The sequence below is a fragment of the Scyliorhinus canicula genome, chromosome 3 (genome assembly GCF_902713615.1).
Source record: "Scyliorhinus canicula chromosome 3, sScyCan1.1, whole genome shotgun sequence".
Lineage (NCBI taxonomy): Eukaryota > Metazoa > Chordata > Chondrichthyes > Carcharhiniformes > Scyliorhinidae > Scyliorhinus > Scyliorhinus canicula.
Window position 1 is genome coordinate 277,089,121 of NC_052148.1, and position 25,384 is coordinate 277,114,504.

At 45.4% G+C, this 25,384-nt stretch overlaps 1 protein-coding gene across 1 annotated transcript in view; it reads left to right on the forward strand.

Moving 5' to 3' along the window:
* Positions 1-25,384, forward strand: part of srp72 (signal recognition particle 72) — a 92,824-nt gene that overhangs the window by 14,492 nt on the left and 52,948 nt on the right. The window contains exons 3-10 of the mRNA XM_038792997.1: positions 362-473; positions 1,046-1,077; positions 2,274-2,398; positions 2,490-2,547; positions 10,570-10,701; positions 16,677-16,805; positions 21,018-21,090; positions 21,733-21,797. Coding sequence (XP_038648925.1) covers positions 362-473; positions 1,046-1,077; positions 2,274-2,398; positions 2,490-2,547; positions 10,570-10,701; positions 16,677-16,805; positions 21,018-21,090; positions 21,733-21,797 — 726 coding nt within the window. The remainder of the gene's footprint in view (positions 1-361; positions 474-1,045; positions 1,078-2,273; positions 2,399-2,489; positions 2,548-10,569; positions 10,702-16,676; positions 16,806-21,017; positions 21,091-21,732; positions 21,798-25,384) is intronic.

Here is a 25,384-nt window from a genome sequence, read left to right on the forward strand (position 1 = left end):
ATACTAACACTGCAATCAAGATACTATGAAAATCCCATCGCAATAGTTCAAATAGATTAAAGGAATCAGAGAAAACTGGAAATCAGTAGCACCAAATAAACCTAGAAGTTCTCAGTAGTTCACTGAGTATCAGAAAGATGGGACAGGTTAACAACTGATGTTTTGAGGGAGTGTTCCACCCAAGACGCAACCCTGGTTCTGGATACATTGCACTTTGAGCATTGTTCTGTTCTTAGCTGTTGTATATAAACTATTCATCTCTGTAGATAATGTGTGATTTTTTTTTTTACCAAACTCTGTGCTTCTCTGTTGTAGCTAGATTTAACTATTCTCATTTGTCAAAAATTGTTTTATTACGCAGGATGATTTGGGCTTGCCTGAAACTTCATATGAACTGTGTTATAATGCTGCCTGCACCTTGATTGGTGAGGGCAAGCTGCCACAGGCTATGAATAAACTTCAGAAAGCTGAAGGTAAGTAAGCTTTGCATGAAATACATTGATGTAAGGGTTCATTATATCGTAATATTAGAAATAAAAGCCCAATCAAGCATATGTAGCAGTTATTGAAAGTTTGAGTTTTTTTTAACACTTCTCAGCCTTATGGTGAAGATCAAATGTGTCTGTTCTTGGTCTTTTGGCTAAGATGGAGCATCAGATCACGTAGAAGATCAGTGCGATGCCTTTTGTTGTCAACATGGATTTTGCCTCTTGTGTGGACCATGAATTGGATTCAGTTTGAATTTGAATTGTTTTTTGGAGCAAGCAAGGAGATGGATTAAGGGCCTGCTCTGCCCACTCTGCGCATTGGTTTTGTAACTTTAAGAAAGGCGTCAAACATGTTTTTAGAACGTAGAACATACAGTGCAGAAGGAGGCCATTCGACCTATTGAGTCTGCACCGACCCACTTAAGCCCTCACTTCCACCCTATCCCAATAACCCCTCCTAACCATTTTGGTCACTAAGGGCAATTTATCATGGCCAATCCACCTAACCTTAAAGTTTGAGTTTGGTATTTATAATCATGCTTTTTGTTTTGTTTCAGAACTCTGCCGGCAATCATATTCGGAGGATACGGTGAGTCTTTCAGAATCACTGGCTAAAATAAGTGGTGAACTTTGTCGGCGTTAATCGTGTGTGAATTGAATATAAAATTGATTAGAAAGAATCTCTCCATAATTGTGGCATAAAGACAATTAGATTTTTTTTTCTTTCAGCTCTGCAGTAAACACTCATTGCTTTATAAGGCTATTGATTAGCAATCCTGTCCTATACAATCCTATGCTTCCAACAGGAAAGCAGGCTGGTGAATTCACACTATGATGTTATATAGCCCAATTTCTGACCTGTGCATCTATTTTATGAGGCTTCCTTACAAATGAAATAATTTTCTACGAAAGGCATTAATAACACGATGATTCACAAGAAGGTCCCAGGTTTTATTCTTTTTCCATCAGAAGTAGTTGATTTTGATAAGGGCAACAATTGTAATACAATTGTCTTCACTCCTGTATTAAGTTGGGGAAAATTAACAAGGGCCCCGCTCCCAATTGCTGTGCAATGGCACCTGGATGTATGTGGATGGTGATCTGGTGAAACAATTGATTATGTACCAGAGGGTTGTTGATATCAGTGGGACCATATACCAATAAAAAATACCATATCAATTATCATCAAGGGAGGAGGGATGAATAGTTACAACAATAAGTAGTTTTACTCAATACTTTGTTTCTTTCCCTTTTTGCAAATGACTTCTTCACACGATTCTCACAGCAGCAGCATTTGTTGCTTTACGGATGGAAGGATACTTGACTTCCATCTGGTGCCACTTGGGTGATATTGGAAACTCACCTTCAGTAAATCACAGGCGAGCTTGTGACAAGCCACTTCATTACATAATGCTTATCTCTTATTGCCACCTTTTCTACTTCGAAAATATAACGTTAGTGATGCTTTTACTTTGGAGTTACTTTATCTCAAAATCCTGTAATGCACCAGTTGCATTGCAAATTGTGGAGAACATCATTGCCAACGATGATGTGAATGATATTTGGGTCGTATATCAGATGTTTTCGTGGACATTACATACCGGAATGGTTTACTTTAAGTTGAGCTGGATATCTCAGAATCTTTTGTAACAATTTGGCATATACTTCCTGAGAATGGGCTGTCTAAAATATTTCCAAATACTAACTTTAATTTCAAAAGATTAATTTATTTTCCATTTAAGCTCTCACAAAATTATAACTTCTCATACTGAATGTCCTTTACAGGATATGAGCGATGAGGAAATTTATGCTGAACTGGCAATAATTCATGCTCAGATGGCTTACATTATGCAACTCCAGGGGCGGAATGATGATGCTTTGCAACTTTACAATCAAGTGATCAAATTGAAGTAAGCGATAAAGAGTTGGAGATCATACATTTAGAACATTTCAATGTATGTTCCTGAGTTGGAGTCATGTCTGCATGTTCCTTTTTTGCAGGCCCTCAGATGTTGGACTGCTTGCTGTAACTGCCAATAACATCATTACGCTTAACAAGGTACTTTATCAGTCCGCATTTGGGGAGGTATGTCGAGAGGTGGGGGTTAGTTGGAGGTCCTTACGGGCTGGGGACTAGTCGGTGGGTCGAAATGGAGGAATTGTTAGGGGTCCAGTAGGGATGGGTGGTGACTCAGTACTCAGGGGTTTGAAGTGGTTTTAATCCTCCTAACCTTTCCTGGATTACTATTTTTTCCACACCTAGTAGGTGTACTGCTGTTCTCTTTGCCATCAAAAGACTATTTCTTGATCATTTCGTGAATCCAGAATTATGAATGTTTTCAGTAATGACTTTAACCTGATGTGCTTCTGTTAAAGGTTATGTTTTTTTGTAAGTCTTCTGGACTTAAAAGGAAAGCTTAAAGGATTACATAGTGTTGTATTCTATGGGGTTGTATTTGAATTAATGGTTGCTAAGATGTTCACTGTTTGTTTTAAAAAGGTTAACTTGAGTTCATAGAATAAATATTGTTTTGCTTTAAAAAATACTTTTCCATTTCTGCTGTACCACACCAGTAGAGTGGGCCGTGTGCTCCCCATACCACAATCTGTTAAAAGTTGTGGGTCAGGTGAACTCCATGATACACTTTAGGGTTCTTTAAACCCTGGCCCACAACAACAGTGATCCGGAGCCGGAATCAAACCCGGGTCCTCAGTGGCGTCGGGCAGCAGTGCTAACCACTGCATCACCGTGCTTCCTTCCTGGATACTATTCTGCTAAGAGAGTCAAATCATCTGAAGTCTCCGATTTAAATCAGGTTATCGAATGGTTTCATGCTTCGAAAGAGCCTTAGAATGATTTAACTCCTGCACTGCCGGTTTCATCACTTAGACACACTTGGGTGAAAAGGATTTTGTCTTGGAACCATTTGTTCATATTAACTAAATCACCAATCTCTAACTTTCATTGTACATGTGATGTATCATTTTTTTCTGTAGTTAAGGTTGAAAACACAGTTGTCATTTTTTACTTAATCGTCTACTGAGTGACAGCCTGGGTCTTTTGGTATATCTCAACTATCGAGGTAACAAGGCAATACTTGGCCTTATCATCTTTCTCTACATACTGCTCTTTGATGACATCTCATGAACACATGAGGTCAAGTTCCACATGTACATTGATTAAATCCAGTCCTGGGTGAGCAATAATTTCCTCCAATTATTTAGTAGGAAAGCTGAAGCCGATGTCTTCTATCCCCACGACAAACTCTACACTTGGCACCAATTCTATCCTCCTCCCCGATCGTGTCAAAGACTGAACCATGCTGTTAGTAACTTCAGTAGCTTATTTTACCCTTATAGTTAGTACAAAGTTTAGACTGCCATTGTTGCGTGCATTTCTAACGTGCTGTGGATGAAGGGGAACTGGTGTATGTATTTTGATTTTCAAAAGCATTTGGTAAAGAGCCACATTAAAGGTTATTGTGGAAAATAAAAGCTCTTACTGTATGGCGTGACATATTGGAATGGAGAGAAGATTCGCTAGAACATAGAACATATAGTGCAGAAGGAGCCCATTCGGCCCTTCGAGTCTGCACCAACCCACTTAAGCCCTCACTTCCACCCTATCCCGGTAACCCAATAACCCTTCCTAACCTTTTTGTACACTAAGGGCAATTTATCATGTCCAATCCACCTAACCTGCACGTCTATGGACTGTGGGAGGAAACCAGAGCACCCAGAGGAAACCCACGCAGACACAGGGAGAACGTGCAGACTCCGCATAGACAGTGACCCAGCGGGGAATCGAACCTGGGACCCTGGCGCTGTGAAGCCACAGTGCCAGCTAACAGTTGGCATAAATGGGTCCTTTTCTGGTTGGCAGGATGTGACGAATGATATGCCACAGGGATCAGTGCTGGGGTCTCAACTGTTTACAATTTGGATGAAAGAATCAAAATATTGTTGCTAAATTGGATTGGATTGGATTGGATTTGTTTATTGTCACGTGTACCGAGGTACAGTGAAAAGTATTTTTCTGCAAGCAGCTCAACAGATCATTCAGTACATGGGAAGAAAAGGGAATTAAACAGAATTCAAGAAAATACATGAGGATACATAATAGGGCAACACAATATATACAATGTACTACATAAGCATTGGCATCGGATGAAGCAGACATGGGTGTAGTGTTAATGAGGTCAGTCCATAAGAGGGTCATTTGGGAGTCTGGTGACAGTGGGGAAGAAGCTGTTTTTGAGTCTGTTCGTCCGTGTTCTCAGACTTCTGAATCTCCTGCCCGATGGAAGAAGTTGGAAAAGTGAGTAAGCCGGGTGGGAGGGATCCTTGATTCTGCTGCCTGCTTTCCCCCCGGCAGCGGGAGGTGTAGATGGAATCAATGGATGGGAGGCAGGTTCGTGTGATGGACTGGGCGGTATTCACGACTCTCTGAAGTTCCTTGCGGTCCTGGGCCGAGCAGTTGCCATACCAGGCTGTGATGCAGCCCGATAGGATGCTCTCTATAGTGCATCTGTAAAAGTTGGTAAGGGTTAATGTGGACATGTCGAATTTCCTTAGTTTCCTGAGGAAGTAAAGGCGCTGTTGTGCTTTCTTGGTGATAGCGTCGACATGAGTGGACCAGGATAGATTTTTGGTGATGTGCACCCCTAGGAATTTGAAACTGCTCACCATCTCTACCTCGGCTCCGTTGATGCTGACAGGGGTGTGTACAGTACTTTGCTTCCTGAAGTCGATGACCAGCTCTTTAGTTTTGCTGGCATTAAGGGAGAGATTGTTGTCGCTGCACCACTCCACTAGGTTCTCTATCTCCCTCCTGTATTCGGACTCGTCGTTATTCGAGATCCGGCCCACTATGGTCATATCGTCAGCAAACTTGTAGATGGAGTTGGAACCAAGTTTTGCCATGCAGTCGTGTGTGTACAGGGAGTAGAGTAGGGGGCTAAGTACGCAGCCTTGCGGGGCACCGGTATTGAGGACTATTGTGGAGGAGGTGTTGGTGTTCATTCTTACTGACTGTGGTCTGTTGGTCAGAAAGTCAAGGATCCAGTTGCAGAGTGGAGAGCCAAGTCCTAGATTTTGGAGCTTTGATATGAGCTTGGCTGGTATTATGGTGTTGAAGGCGGAGCTGTAGTCAATAAATAGGAGTCTGATGTAGGAGTCCTTGTTTTCGAGATGCCCTAGGGATGAGTGTAGGGCCAGGGAAATGGTGTCTGATGTGGACCGGTTGCGACGGTATGCGAATTGAAGTGGGTCAAGGCGTTCCGGGAGTATGGAGGTGATGCGCTTCATGATCAGCCTCTCGAAGCACTTCATTACAACTGACGTCAGGGCCACCGGGCGGTAGTCATTGAGGCACGTTGCCTGGTTCTTCTTTGGTACCGGTATGATGGTACCAAATTTGCTGACAACACATGATAGATAGGAAAGTAAATTGTGAAAAAGTCATGAGACTGCAAAGAGCAACGGTCGCGCAAATGGAGGGCACGATTCTCCGGAAACATTTCTAAGTGCTGTAGTGAGCGGGAATTGTCGTGAGTTTCCCGGCGCTCAGCCCAGCGAGGCCGACAACGCTGTTCAACGTTAATTGGTCCACTTAGCGAGGCCTCGCGGGCTTCCCGCCCCAAAATGCCGGCTCACCAGCAGATTCGCCAGCAGACTGCGCTCGCCAGCCCCCTACTAACAAGGTCGAGCAGCACTTAAGCTGCACTTGCTCTGCCAACCCCAGGCAGCTAGCAACAATGACGTCGAGGAGACCAGCCCCAAGATTCGTGCATGCTGACCTGGGGAGGCTCCTGGACTGGGTGGAGACCAGAGGGATGTCCTGTTCCCACGAGGGTCACGGAGGGTGAGCCACAGGGCAGCCAGTGCTGCCTGGGTCAAGTTGGGGGCAGCAGTCAGCTCGGGCAGTGTGACCAGGGGGACTTGCTTCCAGTGTCGGAAGAAGGTCAACGACCTACACCGGGTGGCAGCTAGGGTGAGTTGACACCAATGTCCAACCCGACTAGGGTGCATCCCCCAGGTGACCCCCAACCCTCCCTCCATCCCCCTCCCCCTTCAGTCCCTCCATCCACCCCTCCAATCCTCCCTCCACCCCTCCCTCACAACAGTGAATCATGCATGTGGCTAACAATGCCCTCTCTGTGTCCCCTCAAAAAAAGCTCTCCCTTAATCGCCGTGAGAGGGTCCAGACTGGGTCTCCGCCTGATGCTGCGCCTTTGGTACAGGGTTACCCGGAGCTGATGGAAGCGTTAGGGAGCGGCCGGGACGTTCTGAGGGAGATGTCAGCGTCACTCCAGCAGATCCATAGCCAATTGGAAGAGTCCCAGAGGCTATAGGCGGAAGAGATGGCACCGTCAATGAGTGGCACCAAGGCCAACACTGCTAGGGTGGTTATCGCAGTCGGGAGCCTGGTGCACCATGAGTGAAGGTGTCCAAGGCATCGCGCAGTCGGTGACGGCCATGGCTGAGGGTCTCGGCAATGTGTCTGCCTCACTGGGGGATGTCACCCAGTACCAGGCTGACCTTGCTGAGGTTCTGTGGGACACATCCTGCTCTCAGATGGCAATGACCGAGGCGCTGCGGAGCTTGAACCAGTCGCAGGTGGGCATGGCTGAGGCCCTGCAGAGCACGGCCCAGTAACTGGGGGATGTGTCCCAGTCACTGATGAGCATCGCCGAGGGTTTCAACACAATGGTGCAGACCATGGGGAACCGCCATGGGGGTTGGATTACGAGGAGAGATTGAGTAGACTGGGACTGTACTCGTTGGAATTTAGAAGGATGTGGGGGGGATCTTGTGGAAAAATATAAAATTATGAAGAGAATAGATAGGATAAATGCGGGGAGGTTGTTTTGTTGCTCATTTTACTGGAGTGTGATTAACACGCCTCCGTTTAAAGGCCGTGTGCTTAACACTACTATGGCTCTGTATGTGTAATTGTGCTCGGAGTCGCCAGGTGCCGTATTGAGACACCGTCGCAAGTATATCAAGGTCAGGTTCAAAGTAATAAATCCGTACACCGATTAGTAAGTCCAAACGATTGGTGTTTATTATAACAAATATAATAAATACACATGCATACGCTAAAGAGACTAACTTACTTCTAATACTAAACAACTAAATACTTATCTAGACAGGAACAAGCAAGGTCAGGGAACAAGGCCTTCGTCCCGTTCTTGGTCTGCAACTTTCTGATTCGCAAAGTTGTCAAGGCTAGCAAGGTCTGGATCACGTAGCGATCGTTGTGTTGGCACTTACAGTTCGATGGCTGATGCTCAACGGCCGGTGATGAAAACTGGAGTCAGGATGCGATGTAACAGGTCTGGGCCGGAGTCTGGAAGCAACAGCAGATCTGGGCCGGAGCAAAACAGACCGAACCATGTGCGGGACCTACTCTTATAGGTCCCAGGAGGTTCAGGCCCCCTTGGGGCGGCTCCCTCATCGATTGGGTCTTTCCCAATCGATATCTTTCGAACTCCCCAATCCTAGGGTCGTTCCTTGGGGCGGTCCCTACGGCTCTTTGTGTTTGGTTGCTTTGGCGCCATTCTGTCTGGGCGTCTATGGAAAAGTATCCATTGATACTTAAATGTTTCTATTGTCCGGGGTCTGGATCTGGATCACCTCATTACTATGCAGATCTGTTTCCCATTTGCACCTTTGGCTGAAACTCTGCACCTGGCTAGAAACTGGTTTCTGTACGTGCAGAATGCAAAACAGTCTTCTGCAAGCTGTTTGTCCTCACTATGACTGTTTTTCCCTGCAGTCTTAGCAGTTCTCCATTTTGTAGCCCAGTGTCCATCTTAGATGGCTACAGTTTCCACTGGCGGGTGAAAGCAGAACTAGGGGGCATAGCCTCAAAATAAGGGGAAGTAGATTGAAGATTAAGCTTAGGAGCAACTTCTTCACCCAAAGGGTTGTGAATCTATGGAATTCCTTGCCCAGTGAAGTAGTTGAGGCTCCTTCCTTAAATGTTTTTAAGATAAAAATGGATAGTTTTTTGAAGAATAAAGGAATACAGGATTATGGTGTTCAGGTGGGAAAGTGGAGCTGAGTCCACAAAAGATCAGCCATGATCTCATTGAATGATGGAGCAGGCTCGAGGGGCCAGATGGCCTACTCCTGCTCCTAGTTCTTATGTCAGTGCTGGCAGAGCTGATGATACAGGGGCAGCCAGGACCCAAACCCTCTGGCCGGCAGGAGGGGGCGTGAGCACCAACCCAGACCCATTCCATGGACTGGCGAGGGTGGCCCCCAGCTCCCCCTAGTTCCACCTCTCTGATGAGGCTGCGTCTCGGGGTCAGAACACGGGACAGAGCAGCATGGCTATGCATGTGCCGCCGACAAGTGAGCCGGCCCCAGACGACGCCCGCCAGGGGCACTGAAGGCCACGGGATGATGTAAGCAGCTGGCTGCCCCCACGTCCGATATGCATCCTGGGGTTGTTATAGATCTAGGAGGGCCATGCACATTGAGCAGCAGTGAGGGCACTGGGGTAGGAGGGAGGGGGTGGGAAGGGGTTGGGGTTGGGTGCGGCACTATCGGAATGAGGTATTGTACAACACATTGAACAACTCTTTGCACAAATATTATGACGCCTCTGTCACTTTCTTCCGCAATGCGAGCTGGCCCCTGGACCCTTTACCTGTCTCTCCAGGCTAGGGAGATTCTGCTTCAGTTGTGTGTGGCATTGGTGAGACCACATCTAGGCTCTGGGTACAGTGTTGTTCTCCTTATTTAGGGAAAGATGTTAATGCGTTAGAAGCAGTTCAGAGTATGTTTCAAATAAAAGCAAAATACTGCGGATGCTGGCAATCTGAAATGAAACAGAAAATGCTGGATAAACTCAGCAACATCTGTGGAGAGAGAAATAGAAGAAAATGAGAAAGGGGAGAAAGGACATTGGGGTCGGCAGGAATGTGAGGTTCAGGTTCCAATCAGACCAGTCATTATCTTACTGAATGGCGGAGCTGGAGGGGCCGCCTGCTCCTAATTTGTATGTATTATATGTATGTATTGCATTGTATGTATTACAGCAAAATATAGATATATAGATAGATTGGAGAGTTGGGCAGAGAAATGGCAGATGGAGTTCAATCCAGGCAAATGCGAGGTGATGCATTTTGGAAGATCTAATTCAAGAGCGGACTATTCCGTCAATGGAAGAGTCCTGGGGAAAATTGATGTACAGAAAGATCTGGGAGTTCAGGTCCATTGTACCCTGAAGGTGGCAACACAGGTTGATAGAGTGGTCAAGAAGGCATACAGCATGCTTGCCTTCATCGGACACGGTATTGAGTACAAGAGTCGGCAGGTCATGTTGCAGTCGTATAGGACTTTGGTTAGGCCATATTTGGAATACTGCGTGCAGTTCTAGTCGCCACATTACCAGAAGGATGTGGATGCTTTAGAGAGGGTGCAGAGGAGGTTCACCAGGATGTTGCCTGGCACGGAGGGTGCTAGCTATGAAGAAGGGTTGAGTAGATTAGGATTGTTTTCGTTGGCAAGACGGAGGTTGAGGGTGGACCTGATTGAGGTCTACAAAATTATGAGAGGTATGGACAGGGTGGATAGCAACAAGCTTTTTCCAAGATTGGGGGTGTCAATTACAAGGGGTCACGATTTCAAGGTGAGGGGGAAAGTTTAAGGGAGATGTGCGTGGAAAGTTTTTTACGCAGAGGGTGGTGGGTGCCTGGAATGCTTTGCCAGCGGAGGTGGTAGAGGCGGGTACGATAGCATCATTTAAGATGCATCTAGACAGATATATGAACGGGCGGGGAACAGAGGGAAGTAGATCCTTGGAAAATAGGCAGCAGGTTTAGATAAAGGATCTGGATCGGCGCAGGCTGGGAGGGCCAAACGGCCTGTTCCTGTGCTGTAATTTTCTTTGTTCTTAGTATATATGTAATGTATGTATATACGTAGTGTATGTATGTATGTATGCCATAGCTTCACCCTTCAATAATTTCACATCTTTTCTATAAATGAAATTTACAGCACTCCTGTTTATAATCTCATGCCTGTGAGCTGAAAACTTCTAATCCAAATCTGAAACTGTTTCTTGTAGGACCAAAATGTGTTTGATTCAAAGAAAAAAGTAAAACTGACCAATACAGAGGGGGTGGAGCATAAACTCACCCAGAAACAGATGCAAACTGTTGAATTCAATAAGGCTTTGTTGGCGATGCATACAAATCAGGTAATGTGAAAATCTTCTTTTTTATAAATCTCCCCCACCACAACTACCTGCTTCCCTAAAAAGAACAATATTGTCCCCAAATCTTTAACCACATTGCAAACATTGTAGAAATCTATGCAGGACACTTGTTTGCCAAACTGTTGACATAACTGTTACACAATATAAGTAGCACACACTGGAAATAATCCGGTCTGGGAGCCTCTGAGGATGGAATCACAAATTTTATATTTCAGGTCATTGACCTTTCATTAAAAACAAGAAGTTCGAGATGTATCAGGTTTTGAGCGAGCACATGGGCAACAAGGGTGCTTATTCCACCCTGCCCGTTTCACCTGCTTAAAATCTATTACATTTCTAACTTCTCCCAGTTGTGATGAGAAGTCATCTGCCTCAGTAGTGGGAAAGCTTTTAGAAATGATAATGTGGGACAAATTAAAAAAAATAAAAAAATTTAGCGTACCCAATTAATTTTTTCCAATTAAAGGGCAATTTAGCGTGTTCAATCCACCTACCTTGCACATCTTTGGGTTGTGGGGGTCAAACCCACGCAAAGACGGGGAGAATATGATGTGGGACAAAATTAGCAGTCATTTGCACAATTGAGTTTTATTAAGGAAAACCAGCATGGATTTGTTAAGGGTAAATCATGTTTAACTTGGTTGGATTTTTTGGTGAGGTAACAGGGTTGATGAGGGTAATCTGTAAGTGCACTAAACAAAAGACATTTGATAAAGTGTTTGCAGCAAAGTTGAAGCTGTGTAATAAAAGGGATAGTAGCAGTGTGGAGATTAAATTGGCTGAGTGACAGGTGTACTTGGACTTCCAAACTCCTTTTTAAATTCTTTCACAGGGTGTGGGTATTGCTGGCGAGGCCGACATTTGTTGCTGATCCCAAATTGCCCATGAGAAGGTGGTGGTGAGCCACTGCAGTCTATGCGGTGCAGGTATACCCACTGTGCCTTTGAAATAAAATGAAATAAAAATGAAAATCGCTTATTGTCACGAGTAGGCTTCAATGAAGTTACTGTGAAAAGCCCCTAGTCGCCACGTTCTGGCGCCTGTTCGGGGAGGCTGTTACGGGAATCGAACCGTGCTGCTGGCCTGCCTTGGTCTGCTTTCAAAGCCAGCGATTTAGCCCTGTGCTAAATCAGCCCCTTTGGGAGGATGAAGGAGTAGCTGTATAGTTCCAAGTCAAGATGATGTCTGGCTTGGAGAGGAATTTGCAGGTGGTGGTGTTCCCCTGCATCTGCCTTTGTGCTTCTAGGTGGTAGTGGTCGCAGGTTTGGAAGGTGCTGTCGAAGGAGCTTTGGTGAATTACTGATTGGTATAATTCGGAAGCAGATTCAGGAATAGACGAATGTGGTTTTTATGCCCACAAATCATAAATAATGGGGCAGATTGAAAGTGGTTAATAAAGCATATGGGATTCTGGGGTTTATTATTGCTGGCAAAGGGTACAAAAGCAAGGAAGTCATGATAAACCTGTATATGAAACACTGGTTCAGCCTCAACTGGGAATTAATGTCCTGTTCTGGGCATCATAGTTTAGGAAGAATGTGAAGGCAATAGAAAGGGTGCAGATAGGGCAGCATGGTGGCACAGTGGTTAGCACTGCTGCCTCACGGCGCCGAGGTCCCAGGTTCGATCCAGGCTCTGGGTCACTGTCTGTGTGGACTTTGCACATTCTCCCCGTGTTTGCGGGGGTTTCACTCCCACAGCCCAAAGGTATGCAAGATAGGTGGTTGGCCTCGCTAAATTGCTCTTTAATTGGAAAAAATGAATTGGGTATTCAATTTTTATTAAAAGAGGAAAAAAAAAGAAAGGGCGCAGGAAATATTCATGAGGATGGTGCCAAGGATAAGAAACTTGATTTACATGAATGGTTTCGAGTATCTGTTCTGATATCCTTGGAGAAGAGAAAAATAAAAGCAGATTTGAAAGAGGTGTTCAAAATCATGAGGGTTGTGGACTGAGTAGATGGAGAGAAACTGTTCCAGTTAGCTGATTGATCAAGAACCAGAGGACACTGATTTAAGGTAATTGGCAAAAGAAGCAGTGATGACACGAGGAGAAACATTTTCATGCAGTAAACGCTTGTCATATGAGGAGCAGTTGAGGACTCTGGGTCTGTACTCGTTGGAGTTTAGAAGGATGAGGGAGGATCTTATTGAAACTTACAGGATACTTCAAGGCCTGGATAGAGTGGATGTGGAGAGGATGTTTCCACTTGGAGAAAAAACTAGAACCAGAGGACACCATCTCAGACTAAAGGGCCGATGCTTTAAAACTGAGATAAGGAATTTCTTCAGCCAGAGGGTGGTGAATCTGTGAACTCTTTGCCACAGAAGGCTGTGGAGGCCAAATCACTCGAGTGTCTTTAAGACAGAGACAATACTGATTAATTAGGGAATCAGGGGTTATAGGAAGAAGGCAGGAGAATGGGGATGAGAAACATCATCCATGATTGAATGGCAGACCAGACTCGATGGGCCGAATGGCCTAATTCTGCTCCTATGCCTTATGGCCTTATAGGATCTGGAGTGTATTGTCTTAAAGTGTGGTGGAGGCAGTTTCAGTCAAGGCCTTCAAAATAGAATTGGATAATTATCTGAAGAGAAAAGGCTAGCGGAGCTACAGGGAAAAGGCATAATACTAGGTCAGTTACTGATAAGACACAATAGGACAAATGGCTCTAACCATTCTATGATAGGAATATACGTGGAAGTGACCATTTATTTAAACAGCAAGGAGGAGTGTTCTGGATTTCTACACATATTAGTTGGTAGTGGTTTCAATGCTGCATACACGATGACTTTATAAATTAAAAATGATTTCATTTTGATCAAGAAGCCTGACACACACGTGTTGCAAAGATTTGTTTGCTCTTTAGGGGATATTGCTGCCCTACTGAACGTAGTTTGATAAAATAATTTGAGCCACATTCTGAGGAACCATTTCAAGATTATAATCTTCATGCAAACCATTATCGTTCTTGTATCAAAACTAAAAATTTGCTGATTTCTAACTGAGGTAACAGAGTAATCAGTGAGTTACAGTTAGAAATCCAAACTCCAGCTCTTAGTTGGCTTTTCACCTTGAGCTTGGTGTAATTAAGGATATAAAGTTCTGTATTTTTTTTTAGGTTTCAATCTCGGTTTTGGTCACAAGTAAGGTTAAAAAGGGCATGATCGAGCTACACTATTTTCATGGAACTCGGTATCAGGCTCTCATTTAGCCCTGCTGAAACGTCTGTACTGCATTTCCCAGTTTCCTGGGAGAGAGAATGGCACCAAAAGCTTTGGAGATTTGTTGTGCAATGACCCCACTCTCCTCTGTTTCTCTACTGGAGGAGGCCGCTGAGACAATCTTTCACCGTCTTATGGTGGAACCACTTGTGATGAGGGGTTATTGGGTTACGGGGATAGTGAGGACTGAAGTGGGTCGGTGCAGACTCAATGGGCCGAATGGCCTCCTTCTGCACTCTTATGTTCTATGTATGTTCTATGAATGTAGAGATTGTTATATATTATATTTTGTATTTGTTGCAGTAATACTTTTAAAAGCTTGGGTTAAGATACATATTTGTTGCAGTGTTATTATTAAAAGAACCTAGGTATGCAGACTGTGAGGTAACCTCTCATCTTGAACCTGTGCCCCCTTGTAATTGATACTTGCACCCCTGGAAAAAGCCTCTGACTATCCACCCTGTCCATGCCTCTCATAGGTCTCCCCTCAGCCTCCATCTTTTCAATGAAAACAATCATAGTTTCAACCTCTCCTCATAGCAAACACCCTCGAGACCAGGCAACTTCCTGGTGAACCTTCTTTACACTCTCTCCAAAGCTTCCACGTCCCTCTGATAATGTGGTGACCAGAATTGCACGCAATACTCCAAATGCGGCCTAACCAAGAATTTTATACAGCTGCAATATGATTTCCCAACTCCTGTACTCAGTGCCCCAGCTGGTGATGGCAAGCATGCCATATGCCTTCTAAATCACTTGGGGAACTGTGGACCTGCACGCCCAGATCCCTCTATATGTTAATGTTCCTAAGGGTTCTGCCATTTACAGTATAATTCATACCAAGATTTGATCCCCCAAAATGCATCACCTCACATTTGTCCGGATTAAACTCCAGCTGCCATTTCTGTGCCCAAGTCTCCAATCTATATATATCCTGTTGTATCCTCTGACAATCCTCAGCACTATCAGTAACTCCGTCAATCTTCGTGTCATCCGCAAACTTACTAATCAGAGCACCCATGTTTTCCTTCAGATCATTTATATATATTACAAATAACAGGGGTCCCAGCACTGATCCCTGCAGAACACCAGTAGATACAGATCTCCATTCTGAAAATCACCCTTCCACTGCTACACTCTCTCTTCTGTAACCAAGCCAGTTCTGTATCCTAACACAGAGAGACTAAGCAACATTTTATTGATACTGGGGCAGAACTTTGGTTTTAGTTGGGGGATGCATTTTGTAGTGTTAATTGGTATATGAAGGTTCCTATGTTAATTGCTGTGACTAAGGCAACTTAATTACCATTATGATAGTAAGATGATAAATAGTTGAAAATGCTACACAGGGTAATGGTTGCAATCTTGCTTTTACCAAACAATGTCTTCTTACTGTGCTCACCCCAGTGTGACTTGGATTTTGAATTAAAAGATGACCTGGCTGTTTTATGTAAACGACATGCACCAAATCCTCAAACACGAAAGGACTGACGTGGTTTTCAAAATGATTGTTCACTAAAACTTAGTAAGACATCTTACAACATCAGGTTAAAGTCCAACAGGTTTGATTCAAATCACTAGCTTTCGGAGCGCAGCTCCTTCCTCAGTGATTAAACTTACACTAAGTTTTTAGTCATGATGTCACAATGCTGACGTTGGACTGGGGTGAGCACAGTAAGAAGTCTTACAACACCAGGTTAAAGTCCAACAGGTTTGTTTCAAATCACTAGCTTTCGGAGCGCAGTTCCTTCCTCAGGTGAATTAAGGTGAATCACTGAGGAAGGAGCTGCGCTCTGAAAGCTAGTGATTTGAATCAAACCTGTTGGACTTTAACCTGATGTTGTAAGATGTCTTACTAAGTTTTAGTGAACAATCATTTTGAAAACCACGTCAGTGCACGGCAGTCCTTTCGTGTTTGAGGATTTGGTGCATGTCGTTTACATAAAACAGCCAGGTCATCTTTTAAAAAAAAATTTAGAGTAGCCAATTATTTTATTTTCTACAATTAAGGGGCAATTTAGCATGACCAATCCACCTAACCTGCACATATTTGGGTTGTGGGGGTGAGCCCCATGCAGACATGGGGAGAATGTGCAAACTCCACACGGACAGTGACCCAGGGACGGGATTCAAACTCGGGTCCTCAGCGCCACAGTCCCAGTGCTAACCACTGTGCCACATGCTGCCCGCCAGGTCATCTTTAAGAAATTCTCTAATTGCAATCTTGATTTATTTTGCTGTTCACAATCATATGTGGAGATGTGTTAGAGCACGTCGCTGACCTTATGGAGCACAGTATACATGATATTGGGGATGTGATCCACCAGAGTGTATTCTGATATTCATTGTGATCCACTCCAAATTTCTACATCTAATCTTAAGCCAGGGAACTGTGGATAATATTTTTTGCATTTGGGAGAATTTTTTTTAACTGATTTGCCCACAAAACAAAAATAGACTTTAATGATTTTCGATATGTAATAAGCTGAATGTTATAAACTCAGAATGGATAAAAGTAACCATAAGATTATCAACTGTATTGTTTGCAAGTTATTTTTTCATGCTTCATAGAAGACGTTGTTGGAATCCTTACGACACTCACCATTGTTGGTTTAAATAGACCCAAAACAAGACTCCACTCGACTATCCCAGCTGTGTTTTTCTAAAGAGTGTCCATATGGCTGTGGTTTAAGATGTTAGAAATAAATATTTGACTTTTTTTGTGCATAGGCTGATCAGTGTCGAAAACTAACATTAGGTTTGCAGAAGCAGAACCCAGAGACTCCGCTACCAGTTTTAATTCAGGCAGCACAACTTTGCCGAGAAAAACAGCATACCAAGGCTATTCAGCTCCTGCAGGTAAGCTAGTTTGGATAAATGAAACCATTGGCCATAATTAGCCTTGGTTTAGTGTCGACTCCTTTAAACCTGGTGCAGCTTTTATAAATTGAGCTTCTTTGACTTGCAGATAAGTGCCGTTGCTTGTATCCAATATGGAATTTACATATTGGATGTCACTTAAATTAGGTTAGGTGTTTATTTATCTGATTGCTGTTTGTGGATCATATCAGCTGAAGCAGTTTGGGCTGTTCAATAAAAGATGTAATGAGCTTCTTTATCTTAGCTTGAGATCAAATCTGCTTAAATAGTGATGCGTGAAACTGCTTATCCAAAGTCTGTGACACTTATCAATGCACCATGTTCTAATCAAAATGATGATTGTTATTATGCAGGTTTCTAAGGCTCAAGTAAAACTGTAACAAACCTTGCTTGGTGGTTTATGCTGGGTACTTCCAAATTGTATTGCTAAATTTCAAAATATGGCACTTTGACTCATCAGGAAATCAGTTGTTTTTAATATTTCAAATTAATAGAACTACTAAATAGAAGCTGTCCTGTTTGTTTTAGCTGCCAATGCAGTGAAATCTTTCTTTGTTGCCCTGTTATCAGACCAACTGTAGAACTGCAGAGAATAGTCAGTTATGTCCCAGCTTAAATCAGTCAAGCTCAAAATTCTGACCTCTATCTGGATGATTCACTAAAATCATATATCAGGGTACTAAGCCTCAAAGAAACCACACTTGCCTCTTTCAAAGAGTTTCTATTAGTATAACTATTTAAAGATGAATATTATTAGGAATTTCAAAAATGAGCAGCGGCACTGTACAGAATAGTAAGAATATCTTACCATTAATTCATAGTATTGTTGACCGTATCCAAAATATTTCTTTCGGAGCATTTTGGAGAGTAGATATGGTCATCTCAGTTTCTTTTTTTTTTGTTCAAAGCCAGCAGTTATTGCCTCTCACTATTTGCCCTCAATCAGGTGTTACTGAGCTGACGCCTTGAACCACTGCAGTCCGTGTGATGAGAGTATTGCCATAATGCTGTTGGGTAGAGTTCTAGAGTTTTAACCAGCCACACTGAAAGAGTGCTAATATTGGATAGTATGTGACTTGGCCTTGAAATGACAGGTAGTGTTGCTCCCATGTGTCTGCTGCCCTTGTCTTATCAGTTGTTGATGTTGTGGATTGTGGAGCTGCTGGGAAGAAAACTTGAAAATTGGTTCAGTGCATCGTGTAGATGGTACATTCTGCAGCTTTGTGCATTGGTAGTTGGGGGGGCTTAATGATATTTTGTGGATGGATGCGAATCAAGCAGCCTCCCTTGTCCCGGATGGTGTTGAGTTGCATTGCTAGAGCTGTACTCATTCGGGCATGGAGAGTATTCCTTCACGCCCCCGTCTTGTGCCTCAGAAAGACTTTGGGAAGTCAGGCAGCACGGTAGCGCAAGTGGATAGCACTTTGTCTTCACAGTGCCAGGGTCCCAGGTTCGATTCCCCGCTGGGTCACTGTCTGTGCGGAGTCTGCACATTCTCCCCGTGTCTGCGTGGGTTTCCTCCGGGTGCTCCGGTTTCCTCCCACAGTCCAAAGACCTGCAGGTGGATTGGCCATGATAAATTGCCCTTAGTGACCAAAAACATTAGGACCATTGCTTCCCCTTGTATGGCAAGTGGTGGTTAACTTGGAGGAGCACTGAGAGAGACCGGTAGGTGGAAATCAACAGGAGGTTTCCTTGCCGATGTTTGGCCTGATGCCAGGAGACATTGTGGGTCAAGAGTCAGTGTTGTGGATTCCACTGTAAATCGCTGTGCTGCACCTTTGGTCAGTCTCCCAAAGCCTGTCCACCATCTACAAGGAACAAGTCAGGAGTGTAATGGAATACTCTCCACTTGCCTGGATGAGTGTAGCTCCAACAACACTTGAGAAGCTCGACACCATGCAGGACCAAGCAGCTCACTTGATTGCTCCTCCTTCCACAAACATTCAAACCCTTCACCATCGACGAAGTGGCAGCCGTGTGTACCATCTACAAGATGCAGTGTAGTAACTTCCCAAGGTTCCTTACGCAGCACTTTCCAAACCTACAACCTCTACCATCTACAAGGACAAGAGCAGCAGAAACCCACAACCTGGAACATAGAACATTACAGTGCAGTACAGGCCCTTCAGCCCTCGATGTTGCGCCGTCCTGTGAAACCCCTCTAAAGTCCCTCTACACTATTCCCTTATCGTCCACATGCCTATCCAATGACCATTTGAATGCGTTTAGTGTTGGGGAGTCCACTACTGTTGCAGGCAGGGCATTCCACGCCCTTACTACTCTCTGAGTAAAGAACCTACCTCTGACATCTGTCCTATATCTATCTCCCCATAACTTAAAGCTTTGCCCCCTCGTGCTGGACATCGCCATCCGAGGAAAAAGGCTCTCAATGTCCACCCTATCTAATCCTCTGATCATCTTGTATGCCTCAATTAAGTCACCTCTTAACCTTCTCTTTAACGAAAACAGCCTCAAGTCCTTCAGCCTTTCCTCATAAGATCTTCCCTCCATACAAGGCAACATCCTTGTAAATCTCCTCTGTACCCTTTCCAATGCTTCCACATCCTTCCTATAATGTGGCGACCAGAACAGCATGCAATACTCCAAATGCGGCCGCACCAGAGTTTTGTACAACTGCAATATGACCTCATGGCTCCAAAACTCAATTCCTCTACCAATAAAAGCTAACACACCGTACGCCTTAACAACCCTCTCAACCTGGGTGTCAACTTTCAGGGATCTATGGACATGGACACGGAGATCTCTCTGCTCGTCCACACTACCAAGAATCTAACCTGGAGGTTCCCCTCCAAGTCACTCACCACCCTGACTTGCGAATATATCACTGTTCCTTTACTGTCACTGGGGCAAAATCCTGGAACTCACTCCCTAACATCATAGTGGGTGTACCTACACTTCAGGGACTGCAGGGTTCAGAAAGGCAGCTCATCACCACCTTCTGAAGGGCAACTAGAATTGGGCAATAAATGCTAGCCTAACCAGCGATGCCCACATTCCATAAATTAATTTTAAAGTCTTACTGGTAGATCAGGACATAACTAGAAATGTTGAGGAGATGGGAGATTGGCTATTAAATATGATTCTGTGAATATAACTCTGCCAGGCTGTAAGCTGACTAGTTTGGGGGACAGCTTTTCTAATTTTGGCACAAGCTGATATTAGTGAGGAGATCTTTACAGGTGTGTCTGAGCAATTTGTCTCATCCTGTGCCTCGATCAGTCCAACGTGAGCTGTGTTTTGTGATCTGTCTGCGTGTGTGAGCTGAGTCCAGGGATTTATCCCTGTGTGTGAGCTGGGTCCAGGGATTTATCCCTGTGTGTGAACTGGGTACAGGGGTTTATCCCTGTGTGTGAGCTGAGTCCAGGGATTTATCCCTGTGTGTGAGCTGGGTACAGGGATTTATCCCTGTGTGTGAGCTGGGTACAGGGATTTATCCCTGTGTGTGAGCTGGGTCCAGGGATTTATCCCTGTGTGTGAACTGGGTACAGGGATTTATCCCTGTGTGTGAGCTGAGTCCAGGGATTTATCCCTGTGTGTGAGCTGGGTACAGGGATTTATCCCTGTGTGTGAGCTGAGTCCAGGGATTTATCCCTGTGTGTGAGCTGAGTCCAGGGATTTATCCCTGTGTGTGAGCTGGGTACAGGGATTTATCCCTGTGTGTGAGCTGAGTCCAGGGATTTATCCCTGTGTGTGAGCTGGGTCCAGGGATTTATCCCTGAATGTGAGCTGGGTACAGGGATTTATCCCTGTGTGTGAGCTGGGTCCAGGGATTTATTCCTGTGTGTGAGCTGAGTACAGGGATTTATTCCTGTGTGTGAGCTGAGTACAGGGATTTATTCCTGTGTGTGAGCTGAGTACAGGGATTTATTCCTGTGTGTGAGCTGGGTACAGGGATTTATCCCTGTGTGTGAGCTGGGTACAGGGATTTATTCCTGTGTGTGAGCTGGGTACAGGGATTTATCCCTGTGTGTGAGCTAGGTCCAGGGATTTATTCCCGTGTGTAAGCAGGGGACAGGGACCAGTCCATGTGTGAAATGGTTGCCAAGCTTATCTGTGAGCAATGTATTGCTTCTGAATGTCAAAACTTTACTGTGAAGTAGTTGTTTTTCATTGCTTTTGTTGCAAAAGTTGTTAATTCTAAAATATTAACCGTATTTTGACTTTAAGGAATTCTTGGAGCAACATCCAGAAAATGCAGTTGAAATCAAGATGACAATAGCACAATTGTATCTGGTCCAAGGTGAGCATCTCTCACTGTAGATGTTGACAATATGGCATATTCGTATTACAAAAGCTCATTTCTTTGTTTTTAGTTTACTAGACTAGAAGGGCTCGAGGTTCATAAGGAGGAGGTGTTAGCAATTCTGGAAAAAGTGAAAATAGAAATGTCCTCTGGGCCGGATGGGATTTATCCTAGGATTTTCTGGGAAGCTAGGGAGGAGATTGCTGAGCCTTTGGCTTTGATCTTTAAGTCATCTTTGTCTACAGGAATAGTGCCAGAAGACTGGAGGATAGCAAATGTTGTCCCCTTGTTCGCGAAGGGAGTAGAGACAACCCCGGTAACTATAGACCCGTGAGCCTTACTTCTGTTGTGGGAAAAGTCTTGGAAAGGTTTATAAGAGATAGGATGTATAATCATCTGGAAAGGAATTATTTGATTAGAGATAGTCAACACGGTCGGCGCAATATCGAGGGCCGAAGGGCCTGTACTGCGCTGTAATGTTCTATGTTCTAGTTAAATACCTGCTAAGAAATATTTTTAGCAGTTTGTCCTGGGTGGAAGTAGCGTTTTTTGGGGTGCAGAATGTTTTTGAAATGGAAATGTTGTGCTGTAATGTTGAACTTTGAAAAAAATCTTTGTACTTCTGTTGGTTCTCTTAAGGTCATGTTACAAAAGCATGTGACATCTTAAAATCGATTGATGAAAAGTTGAATAAACTAGGGATGGTAAGTTATGAAATCTTCAATATTGTAATGAATAAAGGATTGCTGTGATTATCTGAGTTACGTTTTGTGATTCATAGAAACAGGAGTCGGCTATTTAACTAGGGCGGGATTCTCCGACCCCCTGCCGTGTCGGAGAATCGCCAGGGAGTGGCGTGAATCCCGCCCCCGCCGGCTGCCAAATTCTCCGGTGCCGGGGATTTGGCGGGTACGGGAATTGCGGCGCGTGGTCAGCGGCTGCTGGCAGCGCCCCCCCCCCCCCCCCCCCCCCCCCCCCCGGGAGATTCTCCGGCTCGCGATGGGCCGAGTGGCCGCCCGTTTTCTTATTTGCCAGTCCCGCCGACGTAAATTGGAAGATGTCTTTACCGGCGGGACCTGGCGGTGCTGGCGGCCTCGGGGGGCGCGGGGAGATCTGGCCCCGGGAGGTGCCCCCACGGTCGCCTGGCCCGCAATGGGGGCCCACCGATCCGTGGGCGGGCCTATGCCGTGGGGGCACTCTATTCCTCGGTGGCAGTCTACTCCTCCGCATCGGCCGCTGTGGTGCTCCGCCATGGTTGATGCGGAGACGAACCCTCCTGCGCATGCGCTGGGTTGACACCAGCACCTGTTGGTGCTCCCGTGCATGCGCCAACCCGCGCCGGCTGGCGGAGGCCGTTCGGCGCCAGTTGGCGTAGCGCCAAGCCCCTTCCCCGCCAGTCGGCGCGGCGCGATCCACCCCGGGGCCGGCCTAGCCCCTGAAGGTGCGGAGGATTCCGGAGTGGTTCATGCCACTCCTTCCCACCGGAGTTGCCCGCCCCACCGTTTACGGCAGAATCCCGCCCCTTGAGTCTGTTCCACTATTTAATGAGATATTTGATTCAACTCCATATACAGATCTCTGCCACATATCCCTAAATATCTTTGGTTAACAAACATCTATTGTGATGAATATACAAATTGTTATATATCACATTTTATATTTGTTGCAATAATATTATTAAATAACCTAGGTTAAGGTATCCAGACTGTGTCTGCTAAAGCTGTCAGTAAGAAATCATAAAAGATGAGGTCATGATTCATTCCAGGTTAAAGTCCGACAGGTTTGATTCAAACACGAGCTTTCGGAGCGCAGCTCCTTCCTCAGGTGAATGGCGAGGTATGTTCCAGAAACATTTATATAGACAAAGTCAGAGATGCTGGACAATGCTTGGAATGCAGGCATTTGCAGGTAATCAAATCATTACAGATCCAGGGAGAGGGATAATCACAGGTTAAAGAGTTGTAAATTGTCTCAAGCCCGAACAGTTGGTAGGGTTTTGCAAGTCCAGGCCAGATGGTGGGGGGTGGATGTAATGCGACATGAATCCAAGATCCCTGTTGAGGCCGCACTCATGTGTGCGGAACCTAGCTATAAGTTTTTGCTCAGCAATTCTGCGTTGTCGCGTGTCCTGAAGACCGCCTTGGAGAACGCTTACCCGGAGATCAGAGGCTGAATGCCCTTGACTGCTGAAGTGTTCCCCGACTGGAAGGGAACATTCCTGCCTGGTGATTGTTGCACGATGCCTGTTCATTCATTGTCGCAGTGTCTGCATGGTCTCGCCAATGTACCACGCTTCGGGACATCCTTTCCTGCAGCGGAAGAGGTAGACTACATTGGTTGAGTCGCACGAGTATGTGCCGCGTACCTGGTGGGTGGTGTTACGACATGTAATGGTGGTATCCGAGTCGATGATCTGGAATGTCTTGCAGAGATTGCCCTGGCAGGTTTGTGTGGTGTCGTGGTCACTGTTCTGAAGGCTGGGTAATTTGCTGCAAACAATGGTTTGTTTGAGGTTGCGCGGTTGTTTGAAGGCCAGTAGTGGGGGTGTGGGGATGACCTTGGCAAGATGTTCATCTTCATTGATGATGTGTTGAAGGCTGCGAAGAAGATGTCGTAGTTTCTCCGCCCCAGGAAAGTACTGGACGACGAAGGGTACTCTGTCACTGGTGTCCCGTGTGTGTCTTCTGAGGAGGTCGGTGCGGTTTTTTGCTGTGGCGCGTTGGAACTGTCGATCAATGAGTGGAGCGCCATATCCCGTTCGTACGAGAGCATCTTTCAGCATCTGTAGGTGGCTGTTACGCTCCTCCTCGTCTGAGCAGATCCTGTGTATATGGAGGGCTTGTCCATAGGGGATGGCTTCTTTAATGTGTTTCGGGTGAAAGCTGGAGAAGTGGAGCATCGTGAGGTTGTCTGTGGGCTTGCGGTAAAGCCAAGTGCTAAGGTGACCGTCCTTGATGGAGATGAGTGTGTCCAAGAATGCAACAGAATTTGGCGAATAGTCCATGGTGAGATGGAATTTATTGATCTCATCGTGTAGTCGTTTCAGTGATTCTTCGCTGTGGGTCCAAAGGAAAAAAATGTCATCGATGTATCTGGTGTAGAACATCGGTTGCAGGTCCTGTGTGGTGAGGAAGTCTTGTTCAAACTTGTGCATGAAGATGTTGGCATATTGAGGTGCGAATTCGGTCCCCATGGCTGTTCCATGCATCTGGGTGAAGAATTTGTTGTCAAAGGTGAAGACGTTGTGATCTAGAATGAAGCGGATGAGTTGCAGAATTGCGTCTGGAGATTGGCAGTTGTCCGTGTTGAGGACTGAGGCTGTTGCAGCAATGCCGTCGTCATGGGGGATGCTGGTGTAGAGTGCCGAGACATCCATTGTGACGAGGAATGTTCCTGGTTCAACTGGTCCATGGGTGCTGAGTTTCTGTAGGAAGTCCGTCGTGTCGCGACAGAAGCTGGGTGTACCTTGTACGATGGGTTTCAAGGTGCCCTCGATGTGGCCAGAGAGGTTCTCACACAGGGTCCCATTGCCTGAAACGATAGGACGGCCTGGTGTGTTGGCCTTGTGTATTTTCGGGAGGCAGTAGAGATCTCCAATGCGGGGATTACGTGGGATGAGAGCACATAGGGTGCTCTGAAGGTCTGGATCCAAGGTCCTGATCAGTCTGTTGAGTTGGCGGATGTGTTCCTTGGTTGGGTCTGCCGGTAACTGTCTGTAGTGTTCCTGGTTGTTGAGTTGTCGGTATACTTCTTTGCAGTAGTCCGTTCTATTCAGTATGACGGTGGCCCCTCCTTTGTCTGCTGGTTTGATGACGATGTTGCGGTTGGTTTTGAGAGTGCGGATGGCGTTGCGTTGTACTTGGGTGACGTTCGGGGCTGCCTTGTGAATGCGACTGATGAATCTGGCATTGACACGACTTCTGACGGCTTCAGCATACATGTCGAGTCTAGGGCAGCGGCCTTCCGGAGGGGTCCAATTCAACACTTTCCTTTTCGTTTGCTGCACCGCAGATCTCGCGGTCTGCTGTTCTGGTTCATTGGTCGTCTCCTTGGGTTCGCTGTCGGCCTTTTGGGGTCTGTGGAAGAATTCCCGGAGCCTCATTCGCCTGATGAATTCCTCCGTGTCTGCCGCGAGACTGATGGGGTCCATTTTGGTGGTGGTGCAGAAATTGAGCCCTCTGCTGAGGACTTCGATTTTGTTTGGTTGAAGGGTGTAGTCTGACAAGTTGACAATAGATTTCCCTGTATTGTTTTCAAGTTGGCGGGTACGGGAAGGATGCCAAGGATGTCC